Raw genomic sequence first — 18,211 nt, 5'->3', positions numbered from 1 at the left:
TTACAACAACTACATTCTCGCCTGAAATACTTTTAAAACTACATTTCATGACACGATAACGGTGATATTTTGAGAATTATCTGAATAAAAATGGTGGTGGAAATCGCAATGCTGCGTGACCTCACCTGCACTTCATTTGAAGCAATAGCTCGCTCATTGCTTTCTTAAAGACATATCTTATAATATCTTGTGTTAATTTCAGGTCAGTTGTTACGTAAATGTGCCTCACTGAATTAAACTGGTTTAATTGCTGGGTGTAGTCAAGGGACAACTTGATTCTGAACAGCATTCTTGAACATAAGTTTGGAGACCTTGTATAACCCGACAACAACACTTTTTAACATTCAATGGAGTTAACCTATTTGATTTATACCAAAACAAACTCAGCCATGTCAGCTTTACGCTCTTCACAGTGTATAAAAAAAGCACAAGTACCTTCCCCTATTCTGGGAATGTAATACAATCAAAAATATATTTGAGGAAAGCACTTAAAGCCTGACCGCACCAGTCTAAAGTCGATAACCATGAAAAGCAGTTTACTGAAGAGCTCTGGGTTGTCCACCTAAGCGAAACAAGCTAGATGAATTATTTCCAGCTGAAAAGGTCAGGTTTTATTTTCCTGCAACTGCCACTATGAAAGGGCCTCTTCATGCTTTTCTACTTTGTCATATATATGCCTCCCAATGAAACAATCTCTCACAGGGGCAAGACAGACATGTCGTGGTTTCAGAATATGTTTTCTATGTTTAAAAGAAGTTTATCATTTGAAAAGGCTAAAACCACTAGTGAAAATGCTTATATTGTGTTAACAGAAAATTAACAAAACAAAAAAAAATTAGTTTATGAGGTCGCTAATGAAAAAGTTTTTTTTTTGTATTTTTATTTCTAATAAGTTAACAAAGTAAAAAAAATATATAATTACTACTATATCTGGTTGTTATTGAAAAGCCTATTTTAAATTTTACACAAAATGCGATATTCGCAGTTATTCTGTCATGTTTTCTGCTTTTTTTCCCCATGACAAACGCCAGTCTCCCTTTTTTTGCAAAATGCGATAAATCTGCTCAACCAATCACAGTGCACCATTCCACATATTTACCATTACACATTCATTTTATATATTAATAAATATTGAATATGGAATATGGAGGAAGTCATCTGAACTTTAAATAGTTTAAGTGGGGTCCAAAAGTCTGAAACTGCAAGTGTATTTTGCATTTAGGTTTTTTTGCCATTGTGTGCATTTCAGTACATCTTACATATTTTATAATTTTTTTTTTTTTTTTTTTTTTTTATGAAAAAGTATTTATAAGAAATTATACATGGAAGAAAAAGTATTTCACAATTGCCTAATGAATGACAAATAATGTTTTTTAATGAACACTTTTTTTTATGTGCATCATGTCAAAAAAAAAAAGAAAACTTAATTCAAATTTAAAATGCACTGTTTACAATTAACATTTTATGTTTAAAAAATATAGAAGAAAAATTAAAATAATTGTATAAATATATAAATTGGAAATGTGAAGGAAAAAAAAATGATAAAGCCAGTAAATAATTAATGTTGCACCCAGACATATCCTAAACACAAAAAACACAACCCACTTGAGTCAAGAGTAAAAAAATAAAATAAATAATAATAAGTAAAAATAAATAAAAATTGCCACAATGTAGGACTTCAAAAATGTGTAAAAATCAGCATTGCACTTGAGATGACATGACCTTCAAATGTTTAAATGATGTATGAAGATTTACGGAGCTGTACCTTGCCTGGCCTCCTCTTCCATCAGATCCGTGTGCATGGCCAGGTATCTCTCCTCATCACACAGAGCCTCTATCCTGGCCTCCTCCTCGGACAGCTGGTAATCGTGATTCCACGAGCCTGCGTCATATTCCGAAAGATCATGTAAATGACCGCGGCCATCGTACCTGCAAGACGAATCACATGGTTAAAGGCGAGAGGAAATTAACATCGGATTACATACAAGAAATACTCACCACACTGGAGAACCCTAAAAGTAAAGCCAATTTATATTCACAACATATATGCTTTTCTTTCAAAATGCTATTTCGCTTACAAGATTAGCATGAGGAGGTGTGAGAACTGAACCATGCCTGGGTGGCAAAAAGCAGACGGCCTTTGTGGTGCGCTCCAGATGGTATACGTATCAAGAGGTGAGTGTACTTGCATGATATACTTACTAAATCCATCTAATTCTTCACTAAAACCATAAAAAGACGCAACAGGCCTGAGTAAAGATTAAAAAAAAAAAAAAAAACGCAAACAACAACTCTCCTCTTACCTTAAATGGTTCAACAAACCATTCCAACTTTTTGAGACAACTGCCATCATTCCTACATTTACTGTAAAAGAAGTACATCCACACAAGCCCGAGTAAATAAATACCTATCCGTAAGAACCCATATGGAGGAAATTTTCCTGCGCTTGCTCCTGTATTCCACTTCTCAGTTCCAGTTTCTTCGGCAAAATAGAGAAGTGGGCGATGAGGTGGCAATCGGGGCCTGTCGGGACCCCTTAGCCTTAATTGCTGAGGAAATAAGTTCTGTATTACGTGATAGAGAGACACACACATACACATTGGAAACAAGAAAACAGATCCATGCAGATTAAGGTGGCTCAATGCAACCCGCTGCCTCAACACACTCCTGGCTCGTTACCAATTTTAACAAATTTGAAGGACTGCAGCTGAACTGGAAAAAGTGTGGAGTAAGAGAGAAAACACATGAGGAATGCAATATTCGACTGACTATATGTCGGAAGTGCTTCCTGCAAAAGAACAATGTTAGACTTGGGATCTACAGTAGGCACAAAGACATAATTCATATAATGGGATTCAAATCATATATCACTTAATGTGTGAACCACCTTAATGCACGGACTAATTTACAGTGAATTTGCTGTGGTTTGCATTAAAGCGAATAAATGCAACACCGATGTGACCACAGCAGATTCAGTACTAAGAAGCAGAGGCATCACGTGACAAGTACATTAGGCCCATATTATGACTCCTATTCACTTATTGTAACAATGTACAATAAATCTGTAATTTCTATTTATAGATCAGCCATATTTTTATTGATTTTGATTTTAAGTTATATAAGCGAGGGCCAAGTGAGCAAGGACTCTGCTTTGCATTTTAAACATTCCTAACTTTACAAAAATAAAAATAAGAATAAATAAATTAAATCTCAAATCAGCCTAAGCTGTTTTGCTGGTCTCGTGAATGGTTTTCGAGGGGCCTGGGCACAGGCTGGAAGACAAACTGAATTCCAGCTTGGCAATGCTGCGGGGCTAGCTTAAACCAGCTAAGACCAGCTAGCCATTTTAGGCTGATTTAAACTTCTTCTTGAAACATTTGTCATTGCTGTCAATGCAACGAGCTTACAAATAATCACAATCCAAGCAAGTTATCTTAGATCTGTCAATGTCAGGTTTCTTTTATTCGCGTTTGGCCATGTAAACATAACACAATGCCATCAGCTCCTCGTGTGCTGCAAAACAACAAATACATCCGAGGTCCCTTTGGAAGACATTAAGTTGGTTAAGTAATGATTCCCATTAGGTTTGTTTAACCGACCTATCGATCATGATGTTCTTGTCCCCCATCCATGGGATAAGGTGTTTGCCCTGATCGTGGTAGATGGCCCTCTCATCGTCCCGGAACAGCTTGCAGGCGTAGCCGAACACCAACAGCTCCGCATACTTGCTGCTGTCGCTCTGCTCCTTAGTCGCTTTATTATGGTCCGCCTTGCTTCCACCGCGCCGGTACATTCCAGAAAATATCCGCAAAACACACGAAACAAGCGAGAGACTGCTAGAAATGTGTAACCATTTCTTTAAAGGTGGGAAAAGTTAAATAAAATATGTGGGCTAGCAACCGCTGCAAAACATATCAACACACACTGAATCAAATATGGCGTTTTGAAGAACGTTCCGTTTCAGAGTCGCAGATTCGTTGCATTGCGTTTCGTTAAACTGAATTTGTTGCTGCTGTCTTAGTTTGTATAAAAAATATTTAAATATAATATTTGAGCTTTTATAGTATTTGAACATTTATGGTATGCACTTAGACTGGAGAGATAGATACCATTATTATTATGCAAGACGAAAACGTCAACGTGAAAGTGTAAATCAATTCCTGGAGGGTCTGAGCCCTGCAGTTTGGCTCTGCAGAGTTTTGTTCCAACCCTTCTTCAACACACATACAATGTAGCTTTCAAATGACCCTGAACGACTTAATTGGATCAGGTGTGTGAAATTAGGGTTTAATATAAGCGCCTGCATTGACGCCACTGGTGTAGATTTGACTGTGTTAAACCTACGCGTCAGAGTCAGAGAAAGAGGACAAAATAGTCACATCAGTCACAACAGTCACATTTTCTTCATGATAAGTTTTTAGAAAGGATGGTTTACACAAGTGTGTGTTTTTAAACCTATTATTATGCATAACTTCCATTTTAAAACTGTGAGGCATATGAGATTTCTCAGGTGGCAATCAAAAGCATGTTGCAAATACTGTTAGTAGCTTAATTTGATTTGAAACTACAGCATTCCTTCAATAACATGATTTTTGAATGAGTCTATATTTATCTATACAGACATGACATCTGGGGACATGCTTACCCGGACATAGCATACAGATCATGTAGAACATCTGAAGCGTTGGCTATATTTGTCCTTTTTAAACACACATTTCATTGTGGGTTCACATAAAGTTAAGAGCTGGATCCATAGCTGGAAAAAATTTGTTGGGTACTGAAAATAATAATGATTTATGACAAAAGCTCTATAAATGCTGCCCATTACAGTGGAGTAGAATCTGTATTATTTTTATTAATTATTTATTTATTTATTCTATGTATGTATTTACACATTTATTGTACTATATAATGGTAGAAGCGGCCTGGTTTAAAAGAAATTAACTTCCAGTTGTACTGGTCTTGGTTATCTTGAAATTGTTCATGTGGGTATGTTGCTTTGATATACTTTGATTTGTCATTTATTTTCTTCTTTTCTTTTTTTTAATACCTGTATTGTATTCCATTGCTGTTTGTCATGTGCTTTGTCAAATCTTGAAACTTCTGAACATAAATGTATTCATGTATTTTTTTATATACAGCATGTCTATTATACTTTATGCTTTTATTAATAAACAAGTTGTGTTAACATTAATATCCTACCTATTTTTATTTATTTATTTATTGTATATTTATGCTGGTAGCTTAGTTAGGTGAACCAACAGACTTAGAAATTTTAAAGAAAATAGTCACATCCACATTTTGCAATACATTTATGTGTGTGTGTACCTTCTCATTCAAATAGTTTTCTTTATTTTCATGACTATATGGCATCAAACCTATGAATTAACAAATGTGGAATTATATATGGAATTATATACATAACAAAAAAGTGTGAAACAACTGAAAATATGTCATATTCTAGGTTCTTCAAAGTAGCCACCTTTTGCTTTGATTACTGCTTTGCACACTCTTGGCATTCTCTTGATGAGCTTCAAGAGGTAGTCACCTGAAATGGTCTTCCAACAGTCTTGAAGGAGTTCCCCGAGAGATGCTTAGCACTTGTTGGCCCTTTTGCCTTCTGTCTGCGGATCCAGCTCACCCCTAAACCATCTCGATTGGGTTCAGGTCCGGTGACTGTGGAGGCCAGGTCATCTGGGCAGAACCTGATTTTACCAAGTGAGACATGTTCCTGGGACAACATCTTTGTTGACCCTGGAACAACATTGTGATTAATCAATCAGATTTGAAGAACAAGTTTTTAGATTTTGTGAAGTTTACGCTTACAATCACTGTTAGGTGCTTGTACATCAGTGTCATTCATTCATCATTTCCTCTGATTTTAAGGATCACTCATGGTTAAGGTTAGGTTTAGGTGTGGGCATATGGTCAAGACTACATTTTTTGTACATTTACAGTGTATAGGCCAGGGTCCACCAACAAAAATGCGGACGCCCTATCAAGATTGCCAGATGATCCATCCCCTTGCTCGATGGATGAGGTGGCAGCAAAATTGTTTACAATACAAACAAGGTACGGTTAGCGAATCACAACACACTGGGCCAGCTAACCAATCTGAGCCCATTGCATATTTCTCAGGGAAGGGCTTCATAGAACCAGCAAGTCAACAGAGCATTTTTAAGAGAAAAGAAACAATGGTGGAGATCAGGGATACTCAAATCTGGCTCGCGAGATCCACATTCCTGCAGAGTTTAGCTGCAACCCTGATCAGACTCGCCCTACCTGTGATTTTCTAATGATCCTGGAGGCATTGATTAGCATGCTCAGGTGTGTTTGATTAGGGTTAGAGCTAAACTCTGCAGGAAAGTGGATCTCTCAAGCCAAATTTGTATATCCCTGGTGTAGATTAAAGTTTTTGTTGTTGTTGTTGTTGTTTTTATATGAAGCATGAACACGTTACAGTGCACCCCATAAACACATTCAAGCCTTTGACAATAGCTAATTTACAACACCTTAAAATGACAGAAGTGTGTAGTTTATCTATTCTATTGAGACTGTGTGCTCCCTGAATAGTAAGGTCAAAATATACATTTAATGCAGGATCTAGAAAAAATATTATCGCGATGAAACAACACAACTGCAAAATAAATGAACAAAAGCATTTTTTAAGCTTGGTCTGCTAAACATTAGATCACTCACACCCAAAGAAATTATTCTAAATGAAATGATCACAGATAATAGTTTTGATATACTTGACTAAACTGTGCCCGACACAATTTAGTCAGGTGCTAAATCATGCTTAACTAAAGCCTGGCTTAAACCAAATTACTATACTGGTCTAAATTAGACTACTTTACCAAGCTACTGTTATAAGCATTACCCCCATCATATTGGTTGTATTGGTGGTGCAACAATATATAGAGATTATTAATGTTACTCAGAAATAATGTACCAGATTCAGTATGCAGTTGTCAGTGCATGATATAATAAAACTGCAGCTCATTAATTAACAACATATTTTAGTTTGATCTATTTTATAAAATCCGACTTTATTTAGCAAGTGTGCAAAAAAAAAAAATGTTTTCAAGTTCAACACTTTTTGTTCCATTTAGTTGTTGATGCTGATAGAGAAGCGTATTTGCACAGACCGCCAAAGGACCTGCAAAAAGACGTGTGTGTGTGTGTGACCTTACCAGGTCAAGAAATTTACAATCTCCCCACTGCCTATACCTAAGTTTTAAATATTGCTGCTTACTCATAAGGGCCCTAAATGGTTTAGCTCCTGTGTCTTCTATCATGCTACATTCCATCACTTAATGTCACAAAACTCTGGACCTCTTATGAAGATTTGAGATGTTGCCATCCTGAGACAGTTGTTAAACTACTATAATGTTTTAATCACAATATAAAATGTGTTAATTACATTCACCGTTTCTGTTTAAATACATGTCATTGATTAACTGCATGATTTTAACTATACAAAGATATGTGAGTTGTTTGGCAGCAATGTGTATTGTAAAAAGCAAGTACTGGTTTGCTGGTTTTAAAGCTCCAGTATGTGACTTTTGTAATTGACCACAAGAGGGCGCATTTCCAACAATAACAAAGGCGTGATAAAATCCTTACCTTAGTACAAAGAGCAATATAACTTTGTTTAAAAGTGCTATTATTGAAACTGAAACAGTCCATTTGCCACGTAATGTTATTTTCTCACAGGTAAATTTATTGATAAAAAAAATGCTACAGTGACAGAATGTACAGGCATGTGGTGTAATTCATATCTATTAAAATCATCTTTACTGTAACTGTTACATTACTTGTACAATAACAAAATAAATAATTGATTTGCTTACCTGTCTATCAATACAGTCGCAAGAGCAGAGTCTCTGTCAAGTCCAAAATTTTCGCGCAGCTCTCTCCATCTCGTAAACACCTGGCTGATATTTATCCTGGTTTTATTCCTCCGTTTGTCACAAAGTCTGCATGTATCCGAATATGGACGCTTACGTTTTACTGGCACTTCAATACTCGCCAAAGAGTAATCATGAACCATAACAACGACAACCAAAACATATGCGCGGCTATAACATAACCACCACTTCCGCAGTTGACCATGTGATATTCCGCTGTGGTGGAACATCACATGGTCTACACCGGAAAAAAAGTATAGAGCGGACATTGCGTCACTGAGAGGCAACATTTCTTTTCTGGAATGGCCAGTTAATTTAAAATCAGAATTTCTCTGAAATAAATAATCTTTGGAGACTTTTGAGATATTGTAAGTACACAACTGGAGGAAATATATCACACTGTGCAAGTTATTTTCGGAAATTTTATTACAAAATTCCTACATATTGGAGCTTTAATCCTAAATGGTGTTTTTAGTTATTTATTTTATTTTTGTTACACATCACTGATTCACTGTGTGTTCAGTACTGGGCAATTTATTTATATTTATTTTTCATATAGTTAGAGCTCTGAAATATCTCAAAACTAATCACACATTTCAGCTCCAGGAAGAATTTATCAGATGAGGACTTCCCAACAACTTCATAATGCATTTGAGAAACTATGGTAAAACTGGTCTTTGAGAGATTAGGACAGCATTCCTGCACAAGCAAATGGTTCAAAAATCAGTGACCTGCATTTTGAATGTTCTGTCCCTTAAGAAAATGAACCATGGTTTTATTATAGTAAAAGTGTAGCAACCATGTGTTTTTCTTTTTCTTTTTTTCTTTTTTGGCATATTGATTACCATTTGTTCAAATACCATTTTAAACTATGTTTATTGTAACAAAACCATGGCTAATTTGTTGTAACCATGGTTTAGCTATAGTAACCATGTGCTTTTTTTTAAATTGATTTATTAATTTATTTTTTTGAGTAAATTTTCATAAAGGCTAAGATATTGTTTACAGAAATGTTGACTTTTAAGTGGTATTACTAATATTTTATACTATTGGCATGTATATTTTTAATATTTAACAAATAAGACAATTTACAGTTAATGCAAATAATTCCACATTTAAAGTTTTTAAATACATTTTGATCAGTTCTTGTTTCTTGTTGAAATCATAATGTGGAATATTTTATGTTTAGTGGGTTTTGTGAACCAACAGGTTTATTGATGTCAGGTGTGTTTATAAAAATGATCCCTCCCGCATTTGTTAAACAGTATAAATATGATGAAGATATGATGAAAATAAATACAATTATTTGATTGATTTTACACGTGCATACTATCTTCCAGAGCTATGATTCCATTGCTTCTGTTATCGGGTAAGACATATTTTTCTAAAACATTTTGTCATCAATTAAACTGACATTCTGTATAAGAGCATGGTGTACAATTTATCTAGCTACTAAAATTACACTAATTAAATTCTTATCATTTGGAGAATATAAATGAATATAAATATTTAAATGGACAATTCATTATTATTATTATTTTATTTTAGTATTGTTTTATTGAAAATCTAAACTTTAACTCTAATAGGGTTTCTCACCTTCGCCTTGAGTGTCCCCCATGAGTATGTCTTTGTAAATGAGTCAAAGACTTGGGCAGAAGCTCAGCGATACTGTAGAGAAAAATACACTGATCTGGCCACCATTGAAAATGAACAACAGACACTCCAGTTGATCGATACAGTGAATGATGTTTCCATTGATTTGGCTTGGATTGGACTCTACGATGATGTACATAATTGGAAATGGACTCTAGAGGAAACTGATTTCTTCAAGGTGGGAGAGAAAGACTTTAGGAACTGGTATAACCCAGGACCATACAATTATGGAGGACGAAGTCTGTGTGTGTATATGGACAATGGAATATGGTATGCGACATACTGTTTCGATAATCGTGCTTTTATCTGCTATGATGGTAAGGAGTTTCATTAATAATATGTATAGGACACTGAAAAACTATTAATTTGATTTATTTAAAATTCTGAAATAATCAGCTCTCACTAAAGTTCAAAACTGTATTTAAAATGTTTCAGGAAGACAGAATGCCAGTGCTAGTTATGTGTTTGTCTACCAATATGTAACCTGGACTGAAGCGCAGAGATACTGCAGAGAACATCACACAGACCTTATCAGTATCAGGAATGAGACTGAAAACCAGAAGATCCAGCATTTATTAAATAATTATTATTATTATTATAATGTTTGGATTGGACTGTACAGAACCAGATCTTGGTCAGATCAGAGCAACTCTTCATTCAGTAACTGGAGAACAGGACAGCCAGATAATTCTGGACCCTGCACTGTAGTCTCATTCAGTGACTCTGGGAGATGGACTGATGAATACTGCGATTATAGATTTCCTTTCATTTGCTACAGTGGTGAGTGGATGTCTGTGTAGTGGTCAGGACTGTAAAAATTTTATTAAATGTTTACATTTTTTAATTTTTTCACAGTGTCATCTTTGACATCATCCCGTCAGTATCACTTTGTGAATGAGTCTAAGACCTGGACTGAAGCTCAGAGATACTGCAGACAGAATTACACTGATCTGGCCACCATTGACAACATGGAGGAAATGAACAGACTGATTAACACAGTTAATGGGAATTACAACGGTTCAGCCTGGATTGGAGAGTATGATGATGTGAACAGCTGGAGATGGTCACTGGAAGACAGTGATTTCTACCAGGAAGGAGAGAGAGATTTCAGGAACTGGTATCATGAACCGGACAACTATGGTGGAAAGGAATTGTGTGGTTACATGAATTATATGGGGAACTGGTTTGATATATCATGTGACAACACGCTGCCATTAATTTGCTTTGATGGTAAGGAAATTTCATCATTATTTTAATTTATTTATTTTTCAGTTTAAGTTTTTCTGTGTGCATATATATCTCAGGTAGAGGGAGTGCAACAGAAAGTTTCATCAGAATCAATGAGTGGAAAACCTGGTCAGAGGCTCGTAGATACTGCAGAGATCATTACACAGATCTGGTCAATGTGAGAAATCAGACTGAGCACCAGAGGATCTTTGAGACAACAGGTGGAGGAGTCTGGATAGGACTGTACAGAAACAGGATTTGGTCCAACGGTCAGAATACCAGTTATGAAGACTGGAGACCAGCCGTTCCCTATTCACCTGAACAACCAGATAATGGGGATTATGTTTCTGGCCAGTGGGGCTTGCAGCACTGTACTGCTGTATCATTCAGTCATTTAGGTAGATGGACTGATGAGAACTGCTTATCTAGCTTGACTTTTATCTGCTATGACAGTAAGTAGATTTTTGCCCTCTTTTTTTTATCTCTAATGTTTTTATAATACCACTTTTTGTAATGTCTTATCAATGTATAGATTTCAGTTATATTTATGTTCTTTATTATTATTCTAGATTTTAAAACCATTTATCACAAATTTTAATTTGCACATTGCAAAAGCTGTTCTTCAAGATTTTATATAAACAGCAGGTGTTTATATAAACAGTTTTAATAATTTCTTCTTTATTCAATATGTATTACTTCTCAAAAAAAGTCTTTACAAACCCATTTTCATAGTTTGATTATATATTGCAGTTCTGCAGAGAAAAATCTAATATATTTCCCTGTTTTGTATTTTAAACTTAAAGGAATCTGCACACAATCTTCATGCACCCGTCAGTATCACTTTGTGAATGAGGCTAAGACCTGGACTGAAGCTCAGAGATACTGCAGACAGAATTACACTGATCTGGCCACCATTGACAACATGGAGGAAATGAATAGGCTCTTTAAAAGAGTACACAGAACTTACTATGGCAAAGCCTGGATTGGTCTCTATGATGATATAAACAGCTGGAGATGGTCACTAGATAATGTAATGTTTGATGGAGGATTTAAAAGCTGGTTCGTTCAGCAACAAGTGAACTCAGGAGGAGAGAGTTTGTGTGTCTACATATCATATTATCGGGGAATATGGAGGGAAGCCTTTTGCTCCTATAGATATCCTTTTTTTTGCTATGATGGTGAGATATATCACATCTACATATGCATTCCACACAGGAAGAGCGAACGCTAGTACAAGTTATGTGCTTGTGAACCAGGGCAAAACCTGGACTGAGGCGCAGAGTTACTGCAGAGAACATCACACAGACCTCATCAGTATCAGGAATGAGACTGAAAACTTCAAACTTCAATCATTATTTCCATATTATTACAATTTTTGGATTGGACTGTACAGAACCAGATCTTGGTCAGATCAGAGCAACTCTTCATTCAGTAACTGGAGAACAGGACAGCCAGATAATGCTGGAAACAGTGAATACTGCACTGCAGTGTCATTTAGTGAGTCTGGGAACTGGACAGATGAAAACTGCAACACTGCATTACCTTTCATTTGTTACAGTGGTGAGTAGATAATTTAGACCCCAACAGAGTCTTGCCAGAAACATACACTTTCAGCTGTCTGTGATATTTTCTGTATCTCTGTTAAAAAATTAATGATGTTGACCTTTGTTTAGAAGATTTAGCTACTGAATTTTAGAAAAAGAAGACAATACTTTATAAAAACTTTCCTTAATCATGAGCAAACATAACATAATGCTTAAAAGATCATTAGTTATATATATTCAAATGCCTATATGAGATGTAAATGTTTACTGTTGAACTTACTGAATGTTACAAAATGATTAACAGAACATTAGTTAACATAACAAATGAAAATGGTTACAAATGTTGTTACAAACTCAATTCATATATGACCCTGACCTTTATATACTTTATATAACAGATGTTATACACTGTTACATTAAGTGTAACACATTAAGTGCTTTGAATGCCATTAAACCTCTTTAATACATGTTTATATTTACAATCACCAATTTAGTAAAAAAAATGTAGTAATTTCAAGCACTTATTCATTCATACAATATTCATGTTGGATCATTAACTCATAACCACAGTCTGTAAAGTGGTTTAAACAACTAATTTAATGGTATTTCTAAGTATTCAAATGCACAATAATAAACATGCTATTAAACAGTGCACAACATCTGATAAAATTATTTGTACATTTTTATAAAGTGCATGATCATTTATGAATTTAATGTTTAATGTAATTAAGCATTTTCATTTGTTAACTAATGTTTTGTTATTATTATGTAATGTAATTTTATCTTTACGTAATCTTCAATAAGTTAATTAGTAAACATTTACAAGTAAATTATCATTTTACACAGAATGGCACATGCCATTACAAGGAATCATTATGTTGCAATAAATGCACCTTGTTAACTTTTATCTTTTTAACTTTTTATCTTTTTAACTTTTTTCCCACCTTGACAGCATTAGCATCATCCCGTCAGTATCACTTTGTGAATGAGTCTAAGACCTGGACTGAAGCTCAGAGATACTGCAGACAGAATTACACTGATCTGGCCACCATTGACAACATGGAGGAAATGAACAGACTGATTAACACAGTTAATGGGAGTTACAACGGTTCAGCCTGGATTGGAGAGTATGATGATGTGAACAGCTGGAGATGGTCACTGGAAGACAGTGATTTCTATCAGGAAGGAGAGAGAGATTTCAGAAACTTTTATCATGAACAATGCTGGGAATGAACTGTGTGTTTACATGGATAATAATGGAAAATGGTATGATCTGTCATGTGAAAACACTCTGTCATTTGTTTGCTATGATGGTAAGACGTTACAAGTAAAATAATTTCAATGTATAAAGTTAGATAAGAAATAAATAAATTGATTGATACACATCCATTATTTTGTTTTATTTTAGGTACACTGTAAAAAATAAGTGTAATTTTAACTGTAAAATTTTGTAAAAACGCTACGGAAAAAAACTGATAATAGGTTAACAGTAAGTTCCCGTACTATATACAGGGAAAAACTGTAAAAGATCTAACAAAGCATTTAATGTAAATTTACAGTAAAATTCTGTTAATTATACAGCTTTTAGAAGTAAAAAAAGAACAAATCAATGTATAATTTACAGTCTAAAACTGTAAACTGATATTCCCAGAATTCCCTGCGTGACACTCCACGTTTGAAAGTATTTTGTTTAAATAATCATGTTTTTAAATAGTTCTTGTTATCAGTTATGTACATTTGAGCTTTATGTTACATCTTCTGTTGCTTAATGAAAGTTTTTTGCATTATTTAAGTATCACGTGTGTTACCATGATGGTGTTTTGTGTTTCCATAAATGTGCACCTTCTATATGTTAATATATACTTCTGCTTGTGGTGAAGCTACTTGTGATGAGCTTTGATACTTCATGTGGCTTTCTCTTATACAGTACCATCTTTATTATTATGGTGGTTGTCAGTATTTTCAAGGTACAAAACAGATTTAATTTTGTGTGTTGTTGAATTTACTGGTTTATATTCACATTTTCTTGTTTGTAAATTACAGCTTTATATTGTAAAATTAACAGTTTTTGACGTAAATGTGTTTACAGTTTTCTGTATTTTTACAAAATTATTCTGGCAACCACAGCTGCCAAAAAGTTTTTGTAAAAACAACAAGAAATTTTTTACAGTGTAGAGGAAACAGCTCTCAGAATTATGTTTGGATATATGAGTATAGGAACTGGACTGGAGCTCAGAGCTACTGCAGAGAGAAATACACAGACCTGGCCAGTGTGAGGAATGAAACAGAGCGTCAACAGATACTGAAAGTTACACTTAATCTTGTATGGATTGGTCTGCACAGAAACAGACTGTGGTCAGATCAGAGCAACTCTTCCTTCACATATTGGCTTCCGTTGACTAAAGAAGTCATTGCACAACCAGATAATGGTTATAGTGTCCCAGGACAGCGGGGATTTCAACACTGCACAGCTGTGTCTTTACAATACTTTGGCCAGTGGACAGATGAGAGCTGCTTTTCCAGTTTGCCTTTCTTCTGTTACAGCGGTAAGCAAATATACCTTCTGAAATGAAATAAATAAATATAACGTTACACACAATGCCAGGAAATAGTAAAATAAATTATATTATTAATTTAATTTAATTTAATATGGTCAATAACTTGTATGCTCTGTCTTCTGTTTACTTTGTGGTGGACATGATGATCATCAAACTGACCCACTATTTCAGATAAATATGGTAGGTTTGTGTAGATATCGTGATCTTTTCTGTTTGGTTAATTAAAATAAATTCCCAAATTCCAAGTACTGACTAAAGTATTTTCCAGTGATGGGACTTAGAGTGAAACTCACAAGTGTAGAATATTTATCACAGTCTCAGATTGAAGAGCTGGTGATTATACAGGTAAAGAAAATGTCATAATGTGAAACAATCATAAACGTAAATAATGAATACAACTCAGAAATATCTCACAAACAGAGAAATCATGTTTCAGCTCCAGGAAGAATTGATCAGACAAGGACTTCCCAGCAACTTCACCATGCATTTGAGAAACTATCGTAAAACCAGTCCATGAGAGACAAGGACAGCATTCCAGCATGCAAGGAAAGTTGTTTAAATGTTTTATCAAACTATCACAGTACTGTACTTCACTGTTTGATAGTTTTGCAATAATATAATAAATCTGATCTTCTGATCTCAATCTGATAATAAATCTATAGATTTCTAATAAATATATACAGATCTTAGATAGAAACAATCCAATTTTAATATATATACATATATATATTTTTTTTGCTGTAATTGTTTAGAACTATGCCATAATGTGCTTTAATAAAATAAAAATTGCAATGATTTGTTGTACATAATCTAATAAACAATGTTTAAAACAAGTTGTTTTGGTTTTTTCTCTAATTATTGTATTTTTGTTATTGTTTGTTGAATACATATATGTCTTGTCTGCATGTTTAAAAACAGCAATTAATACATTTTCCCTTAATTTACATTCAAAGTAATTTGAATTAAGGGGAATAAAGTTTAAATAGCCATTTAACTTTTTTAAGTATGTTACGTTAAAAAAGCCTTCTAGCTTCTAACTTATAAAATAAATTGTATTTACTTTTTTTCATTCACAATCAATTATTTTGAACAACAAAGCCTTCTGTGGGTCACTTTGTGTACAAACACTAACAGATGACAATTACATATCCCACAAACAATATATCTCCATATTTTAGCTACAGGAATATGTATCCAACACAATCATTATTCATATTGGAAATGTGTGCAGTACCAAGCTGAACTACTACAACACACACGTACACACTGGCAAACACATTCTTTAAAAATCTTTTCAATCTCTTCGATCCATTTTTTTCAATCAGTCAGGATAATACACTAAGTCTTAGTTTTTTGTGATCACCAGCTGTGATGACTGAACACAGAAAAACTAGTACAACAATATCGGTTTCCCCTTTTTTCCTCATCCTATTCCTATTTCCTATTGATCAACTTATGAAGCATCAAATCAAATGTACTTTATCATGGCTGCCTGATTGTTTTTCAGGCGTCATCTTGAGCAATGGAGACACAATGCAGACTGTATTTTACTTCAGCTGATTAATTTGACCCGCACTGCTGTTCTTTACCACTTATCTGGTGGAGGATCGACTTATTTGGATGAGTGAGATTTTCAAGAAGACTTTCAGGCTATGATGAAACAAGGAAACCAAAATGTAACAAATACTCTGACAGAAAGATGTACAGTACACATAGCCTAGAGAGATAGACAGATTTGGAGATACACCCACAAACTCTCACATAGATTTTATATATCATCTGTTGCCATCAGTAAGGTATAATGAAGTACATGATGTGATGAAATACAGAAGAGAAACACATGACAAGTCATTTGTTGACATTATTGAGACTGACAAAGAGTATTTGCACAATAGATTGGGCGACCCAAAGCAATGTCAAAACCCGACTGTGTCAGATGAGAAATTAAAAATGACAGACTCCAATCTGTTACACAGAAGGATGGCGACAAATACAAGGTTTTGAGAGAATATGACATGGTTCCTGTAAAGGAACCATGGCGCCTCTCAATACCACAACACAAAGACCAGGAGAGGCGTTTTATTGTTAAACCTCTAATCACATGGTAAAGGAGCCTTTTGTGCTGGTGAGATTCATAAAAAGTGCTGTCGAATTCAATTGTGGGGCAATATTTTTCTCAAATCTCAGAGGGCAAATCATATAATAATGTGGAAAAAACAAGCTATTTAACTGATCATTTACACTAGTTTGAACCACATATGCATACTGTACACATAAAAAAAAAAAAAGTCTGCCGATGTAGAAAGTTGGCAGTCTGAGAACTTTAATAACCAGCTTTATATAATGTGGGCCAAATATAACAACATTAACAGTACTGACCTTTTCTCTGATATTCACGGGAACAGCGTTGCTTGTGTAAAAAGTCATATTGACTGAGCCTCAGATAAAACTAAATGTGTTTTGCAATGCCCTTCTGAAATACAAATGCATTTGATCAATTAAATGGTTAATTATGTATAAATAATACTATAAAACATAAATAAATTAAATAAAAAAAAAAGGATATAAAAAATATTTCAGGGCATTTTAAGGCAGGATTGGTTAAATTAGAACAAACTCTGTTGTTATTGCTCCATTAGTGCAGTTTATTTTAATAAGTGTGAAGTGTTCGCTCCAAACAGTTTAGTAACACACGTTTTAGAAAGAGTCTGTTTGCTTTCAAGTGTACTCTTGTGTGGTTTGACTGATATATGAAAGCACAACCAAAAACAAGACATGGTCACACTTTTAGAAAGCTGCTCTGTTTTTGGCACATAAAATGTTCTACACAAAGTGTCTATCGTAACATTAAATATGTACACTTTACATATGACTACACTAACCTTCATTCTACCCCTGACTCATCTCAAATCAAAAGTTTTATGTGGAGGCCACTGTCTGGCTGTATTACTTCTGCTTTACAGTCTCTGAGGTCCTCATTCCCTTTTCTCAGTCCCCCACTGATTGAATTTGACTTTCAAATATGTTAAGAACTAATGGAAACAAATGGGAGGGTAGGCAGCTCTGTGAATAATGATATTCATTTCCATAGGTTTTTGCTATGGCTGAATGCCAGCAGGAGACAGCAGTATGACTTTTATGTTATTAAAGTAAGCAGGTGGATGTGGAAGGGCCAAATGGCCCTCATTACTGCACATATCTCAGGCTTCATCTACTTTACTTATGAAGTTACTCATGGTCGATCAACCTGACACAACACATCATGACTAGTGCAACAGAAAACGTGCATTCGGGAGGTGATCTGTCTGAAATGAAACTA

The 18,211-nt window shown here is 34.7% G+C and overlaps 3 protein-coding genes across 4 annotated transcripts in view; 2 read left to right on the top strand and 1 right to left on the bottom strand.

Moving 5' to 3' along the window:
- Positions 1-3,962, bottom strand: part of LOC113064107 (splicing factor, suppressor of white-apricot homolog) — an 82,246-nt gene extending 78,284 nt beyond the window's left edge. The window contains exons 1-2 of one of the 2 annotated variants that reach the window (XM_026234668.1): positions 3,600-3,962; positions 1,766-1,929 (exon numbers count right to left, since the gene is read on the bottom strand). In XM_026234668.1, the coding sequence (XP_026090453.1) occupies positions 1,766-1,929; positions 3,600-3,793 (358 nt within the window). In that variant the 5' untranslated portion in view covers positions 3,794-3,962. Of the gene's footprint in view, positions 1-1,765; positions 1,930-2,407 lie in introns of both variants that reach the window. The other variant, XM_026234670.1, reaches the window with a different exon arrangement.
- Positions 3,963-9,196: 5,234 nt separating this feature from the next.
- On the top strand, positions 9,197-13,644 carry LOC113064105 (C-type mannose receptor 2-like). The gene is made up of 8 exons (XM_026234666.1): positions 9,197-9,279; positions 9,497-9,880; positions 9,999-10,343; positions 10,419-10,793; positions 10,868-11,242; positions 11,594-11,968; positions 12,006-12,350; positions 13,287-13,644. The coding sequence occupies exons 1-8, from the start codon at positions 9,255-9,257 to the stop codon at positions 13,565-13,567; spliced, it is 2,505 nt and encodes an 834-aa protein (XP_026090451.1). The 5' UTR covers positions 9,197-9,254; the 3' UTR covers positions 13,568-13,644.
- Positions 13,570-15,576, top strand: LOC113064106 (lectin-like). The gene is made up of 5 exons (XM_026234667.1): positions 13,570-13,647; positions 14,506-14,880; positions 15,064-15,072; positions 15,161-15,237; positions 15,329-15,576. The coding sequence occupies exons 1-5, from the start codon at positions 13,581-13,583 to the stop codon at positions 15,407-15,409; spliced, it is 609 nt and encodes a 202-aa protein (XP_026090452.1). The 5' UTR covers positions 13,570-13,580; the 3' UTR covers positions 15,410-15,576.
- The last annotated feature ends 2,635 nt before the right edge of the window (positions 15,577-18,211 follow it).

Source organism: Carassius auratus, chromosome 46 (genome assembly GCF_003368295.1).
Source record: "Carassius auratus strain Wakin chromosome 46, ASM336829v1, whole genome shotgun sequence".
NCBI classification, from domain to species: Eukaryota; Metazoa; Chordata; class Actinopteri; order Cypriniformes; family Cyprinidae; genus Carassius; species Carassius auratus.
Note: the sequence above shows the minus strand (reverse complement) of the source record. Positions and strands in the feature narration are given on the sequence as shown.